Source organism: Muscardinus avellanarius (genome assembly GCF_963383645.1).
Source record: "Muscardinus avellanarius genome assembly, chromosome: 1".
NCBI lineage: Eukaryota > Metazoa > Chordata > Mammalia > Rodentia > Gliridae > Muscardinus > Muscardinus avellanarius.
The window spans coordinates 180,612,850-180,624,987 of record NC_137786.1 but is presented as its reverse complement, the minus strand read 5'-3'; the positions used below and the strand labels follow the sequence as shown (position 1 = coordinate 180,624,987).

Genomic DNA, 12,138 nt, shown 5'->3' with positions numbered 1-12,138 from the left:
TTACTATATTACATTCAGTAACCCTTCAAACAGAATAAAAATTAAAACATTTTTACTATCTACATTTTAGAGGCATGAAACATAAATGTAATTAAAGTGACACTATTATTGACAGCTTTTTTATTTTTCTCCATAGCTTTCAAATTCAAAGTTAAGAAGCAAGACACTTGAATATAATATTGATATATTGCAAAACACATGAGGAGAAAAATTAAATAAGATGTTTGAGTATGATGGTGAATGAAAACATGAAGTAATATTTTAGAGAGTCTGTCTCTCCAGAGAAGGAAACTGTGTGCCTGTTAGAGGGTGGGGTAATAGGACACTGTGCCATGATGCAGGTAGTTGAATTTCTGAAGAGGTATATTTGCTGCTGGTGATAAATGTGTTTGCATTCTTGTATAACTTAGTGGAGATGATCACTTGTGGAAGGGAAGTGGAGACACTGAGTAGATGGTGGGATAGTAGAGTCTCTTTCATATATTTTTCAGTCATTTATAAGAATGATACAAGAGTAATTATAAAAATGTAAGCCATTTGAAATAGTTTCCAATGCATTTTAGCCCAAGGTTTGGTTATTATTATATATCAAGGATGACTTCAAGGATTTTTAAGTGGGCTCTGCTAGTGTAATAAGTTGGACAACAACAGCACAATGAATGGGGTTTTGAATCCTAACTAGAGCACTATATGTACATATACACAATTATCAATGCCAATCTCAATATCATGTGTGTGACAAGGGAGTGAAAGGGGAAGGAGCCGGGGGAAAGCTCATCAGGTGCTATGTGCATGTACGTCCCTGTCACTCTGAACTTCATTCTGACGTGTGAATAGAATGCACCAAGAGTATATCATTAAAAGTAAAAACAGAAATGTAAATTATTATTAAATAGATATTTTATTTCTTCATCATTTATTTTTGGAAAATGGTTTAGAATTTTTGAGGGATGAAGAAACAACTGTTGAAATTATTAAGCATACTTTTTGTCTTTTAATGGTGAGAAATTTATATAAATTGCTTTCAAAATATAATGAAGTTTTCTAAGCATTGGGAATAATGTAAATATCTATAAAATATGTTTGACATTCGTAAATTGTTTTTCTTTAATATTTCTTGACTTATTTCTTTTAACTAAAGAAACATTCAGAATAACATCCTAGGGTAAGAGTTGACAAAAACGCAGAATATATTCACAGATATGTCTAGTCAATCCATACTTTCTTGGTAAATAAATGTGTGTATTTTTGTGTGTGAGTTTGTGTTGGAATATTCCTCTATGACATATCTACCACAAGAAAAACATTCCTGAAATGTTATACTTAATACTTAAGTATAATTTCCTCTGTACCAAATTAGAAATTCACATAAAAGGTCATATGGAGAATTACATTTTCCTTTACACACTGTGATGCTGCAAGAAAAGTCCAACCCTAATGAAAAGTCAGAGAACATACATTTATAATTAAACTATAGGATAAAAGAATTTTCTGAGGAAAGAAAAATTAGGCTTCCAGAATCACTTTTTCTCATTGCAGGCAGAAAAATCTGTTCTCTTCTAATTCAAAGAAATATTTACTGTATTGTAATATGATATTGCTAGGCATTACAAATGCCTTAGCTAATAATAAAAGCCTTGGTAGTTTCATTGCTTCTGCTAGACCGAGAAGAGGGTTACATGTGGGAGAAATAAAGTAATTTAAGATATGGCTTCTTCATACAAAACACAATTACATCTTTACAGGGAAATGAATGGAACTGGAGGACATTATGCTAAGTGAGATTAATCAGTCACAAAAAGTAAATAATCAAATGCTTTCCCTAATATGCAAAAGCTAGGGAGCAATTGGCTACAGGAGGAGCTCTAGATGAAGAAGGAGATTCTATAAGGAGCAAATAAGTCAACCTAACTGAGGGGATAGGAGGAGGAAAGAGAGAAACTCTATAAAGCACATGATGTACTTAAATAAACATGTCAAAGTCAATCACTAAGCCATGCATAAGAAGAGATTGGGAGAGAAGGGGATGGGGATTGGGTAAGGGCTAACTGGGTGATGTGTGCATGTATGTCTCCAGCATCTTGTATCACATTAAGATGTATGACTACAATGTACCAATAAAAAATAAGATATGGCTTTTTCATTTCATATTTATATAGCAATATATAAATAAATAGTTAACAGAAGATGCAGTATTTGTGCTCTTGTGTTGCCAAGACATAAGAATATGTTGCTGGGCGTGATGGGGCAAGCTTGTAATCCCCGCTCTTGGGAGGTGGAGACAGGAGGATCACACAGGTTCAAAGCCAGCCGCGCTGGCTAAAGAAAACCTGTTTCAAAATAAAACATAAAATAGGTTTGGGAGTGTAGCTCAGAGGTACAAGGGTTTCCAGGAACCCCAGTACCACCAAAAAAAAAAAAAATAGAATATGTTGAGGAGTCATTACTCTTTAAAAGAGACAGAAAGTTGTTGTTAACATATATGAAATAGAAAACTAGGCATTTACCTTAAAGAAAATGGAAACAAAAATACTTAAGAGGCTGTGTAGATAAGAATGAGTATCTTTGCAAAGTCGATGGAAATACATGAGATATACTGTAATCAGTGCAAGTCAGAAAAAATGAATCCAGCAAGATTCCATGACTCAGGTAGGTCACCTTCTTTACTCATCTAAGGTTTCTCCTTCTTTGTCTGGAGTCACTCCTATGTCCCATTTTCTCCCTAACTTCTACATATTAGGGAGATGCAATTCCTTCTGATTGACATTTTCTGATGCCTTTCAGATCTTCTGATCAAGGCAACATGATTTAATGTTAATCCACTTCTTGTTATTATTTGAAGGAAAATTAATCAGTAATTAAAACACCTAGTTGGATAGAAGTGAATGTATTTTCATGAAGTAATTACCCTTGCTTTTAATCTTAGTAATTGTCTTAACTAGGAATTGTGTCTGTGTTTCTAGGTGTTCTGTTTTCCTGTTGTATACCTAGTTCTCTGCCAACAACCTCTTAAATTTTTGTTTTTCCACAAAAAAGAAAAAACAATTGAAATGAACAAACCTAAAAAGGTACCAATTTTCCTTTTTAGAATTTTTGAGTTTCCTATTCTGGATAAGTTTAAATTCTTCAGTCCTCTTACCTATTTTTAACTACTAACTTAAATTCTAATTTTTAATACTTGAAAGGAGAGATCTCATACAGACACTCACAAAGACCCCAAATTGCATTCATTAGAACAATGTATATTGCATAACCAGAAACACTGGCTACATTCAGGTAGTATTTGGAAATCCAAACTGATAGGCATTGTCAATGAAAATATTCATTGAGCATTCACATCAGAAAAAATTAAGAGGATGAATTGGGATACTGGCCAACAACTAGAAATAAAAAAGGCAAAAAAGAAAGATGGGAAAACATTTCAGAGTCATGACAAGAGGAGGACTCTGAATCTTTTGAAGAAGATTTGTAGAACAAAGTCATGGCAAGATAGTCACGGTGGTCACACCCAGAGGGCTGGATTGGTACTTTGCTTTTCACTGGCATTGGGTGGGATAGATACCAAATAAGACAACTTATTTGGAATATTTTACTTAATACCATAGAATATAAAATTTACTGGGCGTGGTGGCGCACGCTTGTAATCCCCATGCTTGGGAGGCAGAGACAGGAGGATTGCGCAGGTTCGAAGCCAGCCTCGCTGGTTTAAGACATCCTGTTTCCAAATAAAATGTAAAATAGGTCTTGGAGTGTAGCCCGGAGGCAGAAGGGTTCCATCCCCAGTATCACACACACAAAAAAAATCCAGATAATTGATGAAAAACCTCAGCAAAGACAGGAAGGAAAGTTAGAGGAGGAAGAAGTCTTCTGATCATTAATGGAAAAGCTACGTGTGACTAAGTGTTGTCAACATTGTCAACTTGGACACTCACTATGGGAGAGAGGAAAATAGGGAGCTGAGGGGGTCAGGCACCAAGCACTGTGTGGATCTATGCCATTGTTAACAGGATCCACATTATGATGTGAGACTATAGTGCATCAATAAAAATTTAAAAACCTTTGAGTTCAATGATGGAAGCATGTTATTATCTATTTTCTATGTAGATGATACTAATTAAATAATAGAATAAATAAAACTATTTAGAAAATTAAAAAAAATTAAAAAAACTTAATTTTATTTTCTTATTTGCAGATGAAGATAACAGGGCTCAAAATGATGAAGTGATTTCACTAAGGGCTGATGGAAGAGCCAGATCTTCAGAAAGGCTATTGTAGAGTGTTTCTGGAATCTCCACATGCAGGACCATCAAGAATCCTTTTGTTAACCTGATATCACCCCATTGGGAATTTACTTGGCTACTTCGTAATAACCATGGAACATCTGGATTTTTAACATGTTTGACAATGCAACACATTTTCACTTTTCCTCTTTCTTCCTAGTTGGTATTCCTGGCTTGAAAGACTATCACTGCTGGTTTGGCATCCCTGTCTTCGTTCTCTTTGGCCTAACCCTGCTGGGGAACAGTGTAATCATCACCACTGTCAAGCTAGAGCCAAGCCTCCACCAGCCTATGTATTTCTTCCTTTGCATGCTGGCAGTGAATGACATGGCTCTTGCCTCTTCCACAGCCCCCAAGATGCTTGGCATCTTCTGGTTTGATGATCACAGGATTGGCTTTAATAGCTGCCTAGTGCAGATGTATTTTATCCACGCCCTTTGCATTATTGAATCAGCCATGCTAGTTGCCATGGCCTTTGATCGCTATGTGGCTATCTGTATCCCTCTGCACTACACAAGCATCCTGACAACATCGATGGTCATTAAGATGGGTCTAATGTGTGTGAGCCGAGCTATATTTATGGCTCTGCCTGGTCCTTTACTCATTAATAGACTACCGTACCATACAAACTATGTGATCAATCATGCCTATTGTGAGCACATGGCCATTGTGAAGTTGGCCAGTGCCAACACCTTCATTAACAGAGCATATGGGATCTCAGTGGCTCTTTCAGTGACAATAATAGACCTAATGCTCATAGCCACCTCTTACATCAAAATCCTCCAAGCGGTCTTCCGCCTCTCTTCCCAGAATGCGCGCTCAAAAGCACTGGGCACCTGTGCTGCCCACGTCTGCACCATTCTGATCCTCTACACACCTGCACTGTTTAGCTTCCTGACTCACCGCATTGGCAAGAAGGTCCCTCCGAGTGTCCATATAATCTTTGCAAGTGTGTACCTTCTGGTGCCTCCCACAGCCAATCCCCTGGTGTATGGTGTCAAAACCAAGCAGATTCGGGACCGGGTGGTAGGTCTCTTTTTCCCAATCAAGAAATCAGAAAAATGAACTATTAAATAGAATCTGTGAGCCAATCTTTCTGACACCTTCCTTTAATTTCACGCTTTGGGAGGATGTAACGGGAGGATCTTAGGTTTGAAGCCATCTAAGCAACTTAGACTCTCACTTAGTGAGACACCATTTCAAAACAAAATATTAAATAAGACTTGAGATTAGTGTAGACGTACTATTCCTTGGATTTAATCCCTAGCACCTCACCCCAAACAGAAAGAAACACGTAAAGCCTTTGTTGGCAAAATCTAACTTAGGAAGTCATAGTACATTAGTGATAATTTTTTTTTCAGGAAAAACAAGTTTTTATTATAAAAACCAGAATTGGTGTGATCTCTGAGATGAATAATTTCTAAAACAATTAGAATAATACAAATACTAAATATTGATTTTCAACTTTCAGATAAAATTTATATTCCATTTAGAAGAGTTAAATAATAAATTTTTGAGATTGATTATATTTGTTCAATAGATAATGCCTCAAATTCATAAGTCAAGAAACAATCATATTCAAGGCAAATTCAGCAATATGTTAATAACCATCACAATATACAGCTCAAGGAACAATAGGCCAGGAAAAGCAGGAAATTGTTGAGTTCAACCATGTGAATGTATTATTTTAAAGATATATGCAAAATAAACAATTGAAACAATTCAGTAATGTCTCTGCATAATGGACCTTACTCTGGCCAGGTTCATATGCTGTCAATGTCACAGGGGCAGGTGGGTCTTGAGCTACAGTGTGGCTTTGAACCTTCTAAAATAATGAAACTTAAAAAGTAAAAAATAAATAAAAAATAAAAAGGCTGAAAACCCAACAGGGACTAGTTCTATGGCATAATCTTCAGTTAATTCTGTTTGCTACAGAAAAAATGTAGCATTCTTCTGTTTCATACATTGCCTTTCCTCAAGGTGTTGATGTGTGCTTCCCAATATTCTCTTATTTATCTTTGCATTCAGTGAACATTTTTAATACCGTCAATATTTTAAATAACATTTTATGGGATTTTTTTCTCTTTGTTATTTTTTTATTTGGGGCACAAAAGATTGAATCAGGGACCCTCTACCTCTGAGCCACACCCTCAGCCTAACTTTATTCTTAAAAGACATTTATCAATTTACCTATGTTTTAGAGAATAGATATTTGGGCTGAAATCATATTTTATTTATCTTACATTTTTAATTTAATATAAATTACTAATAAAAATGAACTTATAAATTCACTCCATGTCCTCACAAACTTTATAATTATTTAAAAATATATCTACATCTGTGTTTGTTTTTCCATCTCCCTACCTCTGTGTCTGCATATATAGTTTCAGAAGTATGCCTTAAACTGTCCAGGTATTTACTGGGAAATGTCAAGACCAAAAGCAATAAAAAATTTAGCTTAAGACATTCAAAGACATTTGGAATTTATCATTACCATTTTTACAACAAGAAAAAATCTGAGAAAACTGGAAGCCATATATTTTTTCCTATTTTTTCTATCTTACTGATTTGTAGTTAGGTCTATGTTTCTCTTTGGGAATGGTATGTTAATACTGATAAGAAGAAGAATTAAACATAGGTGTAGATTCACCAATTAGCTATTTTTTAACTCTTGAGGTATAAATGACAAAACAATTGTGTGTATTTAAGCACAGAAAGTTGACAGGGTGGTGTTTTGATATAAATATTTCTTTTGTAATAACTTATACAATTAAACTAACCTCACAAGATTAGCCAAATAACCAGTGTGTATGTATGTAGAAACTTTAGAAATATTCTCAGCAAATGTTTAGTATTTCTAATATTCAATATGCGCATTATTACTACACACAGTTACCTTGCTAAATATTAGGTTTCTATAGCAAATCATCTTACTAATAAAAGTTTTTACCTATTACCAAGATATTTCCTTTTCACTCATCCTCAACCTCTAGCAATCACCATTCAACCCTCCTTTTCTTAAAATTTGACTCACAGAAATTCCAAAGTTAATTAGTATCATGGAACATTTTTCTATGTCTAACTTATTTCAATTATTATAATATCCTCAGCTGTATTCATGTTGACACAAATGAAAGGATTCCCTTTTATTTAAAACTAAATTATATTCCATTTTATCTACAGACCATGAATTCTCTATCCACTTTTCTGTGAGTAGACACTTAGGTTGTTTTCACACCTTGGCTTTTGTGAGTATGTTGCAATAAAGATGTAAGTAAAATTTTCCCTTTGAAGACTGTATTTCATATCTGTTAATATAAATCCAGAAGCAGGATTGCTGGATTATATGATAATTCTCTTTTTAATTTTTGAGAAACTTTACTACTGTATTTTAAAGAAATTCATAGACTCAATTATAGTAAGTTGAAAATGTAGATCAATGATTCATAGATTTATGGTGATTTATAAATAAGAACAATGTAATAAGGATTTACAAAAACATGGATAATCCAGGCATGGTGGCACACACTTGTAATACCAGTATTTAGAAGGCTGAGATGGAAATAATCACAGGTTCAAGGCAATTTAGAAAGTCTCTCAGCAATTTAGTAAGTCTCAATTTCAAAATAATAATTTAAAAAAGGCTTAGAGCCGGGTGTGGTGGCGCATGCTTGTAATTCCCGCACTTGGGAGGCAGAGACAGGTTCGAAGCCAGCCGTGCTGGCTTAAGAGACCTTGTTTCCAAAAATAAAATAGGTCTGGGAGTGTAGTCCGGAGGTAGAAGGGCTTCCAGGAATCCCAGTACCACCAAAAAAAATAAATAAATAAAAAATAAAAAATAAATAGGCTTAGGATTCAGCTTAGGTGTACCATCCTTCTGAGTTCAATTTCCAGCACCCAAAACAAACAAACAGCAACAAAAACATAAATTATTAGAAAAACAATATTCTTCATTAGAGGTAATTTATGCTGTGTTCAATAAACCTTTGTTGACCATCTTCTTTGGCTGAATTCTATACACAGATGGGTATGAACATGAAGTATATCACAACACAATTTCTTACAGGGTAGTGAAGAAACACTCATTGAGAAAAATGTGCTGTCTACCTAAATCTCTGCTAGGAACATTAATAAAATATCTCAAGAAGAAAAAATTTACTCTGTCCCTGCAGACTTGAAAAGGTTTCACAGAAAAAAATCTGACATTAATTTTCTATTCTAGCTTGGACAATTCAATCTTTTCTTGATATTGACTACCAACTGGCCTCTTTTAATCATGTTACTAAAAACTCATTGAATTAGTTATTAATACTTTTATTGAATACTTAAAAAAAGAAATCACATACTGATATAATTCTATTGAAAGGTCACTTTTCATATTTTGTGTGTGTGTGTGTCTGATACTGGAGATTGAGCCCAGGCACATTCTACATTTGTCCTATAACTTCAGGCCTCTCTTATTTTTATTTTGAAACAGTCTTACTAGGTTGCAGAAAGCCTTACAAAGTTGGTGAGACTTGCTGCTAAACTGAGGTCCTCCTTTCTCAGCCCCCAAATATTGGGATCACAGAAGTGGGCCACCATGCCCAGCTTCATTTTTCATATTTACTAGACAAATTAATTGCCCTCCCCATGGTGACTATTCAGGCAATCAATTGCATTCTGAAGATGATAAAAATACTCACAAAATTTAAGCATTTTCTTTTAAAAAATTTATTGGTGTATTGTATTCATGCATTTTAATGAGATAAAAGATGGTGGATACATACATGCACACATCACCCAATTAGCCCTTACCCAATTCCTGCCTCATTCCCTCCTCCTCCCTCCTTCCCATGCTTGGCTTAGTGATTGACTTTGATATATTTGTTTAAGTACATCATGTACTTTAGAGACTTTCCTTCTTCCCCCTTCCCATCCCCTTAGTTAGGTCACCTTATTTGTTCATAAATAGAATCTCCCTCTTCATCTAGAGTTCCTCTTGTAACCCATTTCTCCCTAGCTTTCACACACTAGGAAAAGTATCCAATATTTAAGTATTTCCTTATGACTAATGGGAAGTAATTTATTCTTTTTTTTTTTTTGGTGGTACTGGGGTTCCTGGAAGCCCTTCTACCTCTGGGCTACACTCCCAGACCTATTTTTACATTTTCATTTGGAAACAGGGTCTCCTAAACCAGCGCCCGCGGCTGGCTTCGAACCTGCGCGATCCTCCTGTCTCTGCCTCCCAAGCGCGGGGATTACAAGCGTGCGCCACCACGCCCGGCGTAATTTATTCTTTTTGAAAATAATTCTCCATTATAAATTATTTTCTATTATTCAACCACATAAATTACTTTCTTAGACTTTTATACAGCTTCATTTGTATTCTGAAATTCTAGAAATATTCTTACAACTCTAGCAATTCAAGCATGCTCTTAACCAAAGAGATTCATGTCATGCTGCTTTATAATTATGAGAACGTTCTATAGTTGTTGGTTACTGCTGAAGATTTACAGGAGGCTATATCTAGATATTCTGTCTTGGTGGCTATTTATTATTTTAAAATGTGCTCTTCTTAAAATAATTATTCTTCTAAGTGTTGAAAGCTAACACAGCTATAGATAAAATAGACAGCATACATATTTATAAATTTCTAGTATAATGTTCATGCTAATTATGTTGTTGTATAAATAAAAGATATAAGAGGTGATAATATCATAATTCAGAGAAATTATATTTCTCATACTGATTAAAGATAAAAATAAAATTAAAGAAGAAAAGTAGGCAACAACCTTAATAGCTAAATAACTTAGAGGAGGCCAAACATACAGTAAATTCAATAAAATCCAGATTACAATTGATTTGCTTAGTGTCCTATTTAACTTTTCTGTTCTACAAAGTTAGGTTATTTAAAACTTTAATTTCTTAAGGATTTTATGACTTATTTCAACAATTGTAAGAACACCAATGCCAATCTTAATATCCTGTATGGGGAAAATATGGAGGGAGAAGGGAGTCAGATGAGAAAAAAAAAAAGCTCATCAAGTATGTCACCATCACTGTCAATTACATTATAATGTGAGACTATAATGTGCCAATAAAAGATCAAAAAGAAAGTCATCATGTAGTACCAAAGAGAAGAATGCCCTATAACACATTTTCCTGAGGACAATGGCATCTGTTGCAGCATGGTACACCTGTGACATGATTTCCTCTAGATTGAAGAGACTCCCAAAAGTCTAGGCAACAACTTAAATCATATATGCCTTATAAAGGAAAATCTTAAACATTAATCTCAAATACCTGACATCTGTTTGGTTTTCACCCTATTAACAATGAAATTGAGTAAGGGTGGGGAAAGTTGGTAAATTTAAGACAGAAGAACATGAATGTAGGATTTATATAGAACCCAAACCTCTATGTAAAAAAGGAACCCAGAAGGTAAACTCAGAGAAAACATGACTGTGTGAGATACAGGTGTTAAAGGCCTTCATTATCACTGTCCCAGAAGCAGCTTTAACTAGTTATAAATGTTCAATTTGAGAGAGTGTGATGATGAAAGTCTTTTAAAATCCAAGAATACTGAAGCTGAAAATAGATAAGGTATCTTTTTCTTTTTTGTGGTACTGAGGAAGAAATCCATGGGCATTCTACCTCTGAGCTCTAGCCCTAGCCCATTTTTATTCTTTATTTTGAATCAGAGTCTCCTTGGGTTGCAAAGAGCCTAACTAAGTAGCTGAGGCTGTCCTCGAACCATGATCCTCCTGTCTCAGCCTCCCAAATGCTGGGATCACAAGTATGCACCACCACACCCAGCTAATCTTGTTCTTTTGAATATGTTATGATGTTCAAGTTCAATGTTCACAATGGCCACATAATCACAGAATCAGTGAGATGGCAGTACTCCAGTAGAATTTCAAACAATACTTGAAGACCTGGAGAGACAAGAAGGCCTACTCAAAGTGTCACCTCAATCCCAGTCAGAGAGAGTAATGGATGAGTCAGGCAGTTGCATGTATCAGAGGATCAGAGAGTGCCACATAGCAGTTTTGGCACTATGACCAGCAAAATACCTGCCCAATACACTGAGATGTGTGGGTGAATCATGTCTGCCAGAAATAGGTATCAAAGTCTATTTTTGCTAGATAAAACCAGAATATTCCTAGCACTTTGAGTAGAATACAGGTACTGAGAGCAAAGTCCATTGCTTCAGGCAAGGAGCCCTTTACTCAATATTAAATCCAACCCCATTGATATCAGCCATCTGCATAGACTGAGAAGACTCAGAGAACCAGACTCACAGAAGGAAAGATGCCAGTAGCACTCGGTATCTACACAGGAAGAGAGAGACTGCTGAATTCATTTGTAGAGTTGCATCAATTTATTGTTGGGATTGTGTGGGATTTTTCGTTCTTTTTTTGTGTGTGTCTACGTGATTCTTTTTCTTTTTTTGGAGGGGTTTTGTGGGTTTTTTGGTTTTGTTTTGTTTTTATGATTTTGTTTTGCTTTGTTTTTGTTGTATTTTAACCCACATACCAAATCCTCTCCCAAGCTTCTTCCCTTGTACAAATCTACTCTCACCTCTCTATTCCTCTTCTATCTTTTCTCTTCTTTTTTTTTTGCTCCCTAGCCCTGTATTGAATCCAATTCATATCACTATACTATTACTAGAATTCTACTACATTGGTACTATCTCTAATCTCTAGTATATACTACCTTATCAAACTCATATACTCATACTATTCAACTCTATCTGAGACCTTACCCTATTCTTCCATTTACTCCTTCACTTCCATCCTTACTCAACCTTCACTGTTGAATACAACTTGCCCCTGAATATACAAGCTGACACCTAGAGACAGAGAAATCTACAAAA

General features: G+C 35.1%; 1 protein-coding gene across 1 annotated transcript; it reads left to right on the top strand.

Annotated features, from left to right (window-relative positions):
* Positions 1-4,394: 4,394 nt before the first annotated feature.
* Positions 4,395-5,345, top strand: LOC308267531 (olfactory receptor 52P1-like; the record flags this gene model as incomplete). The annotated part of the gene is made up of 1 exon (XM_080702319.1): positions 4,395-5,345. The coding sequence occupies one exon, from the start codon at positions 4,395-4,397 to the stop codon at positions 5,343-5,345; it is 951 nt and encodes a 316-aa protein (XP_080558445.1).
* Positions 5,346-12,138: the final 6,793 nt, after the last annotated feature.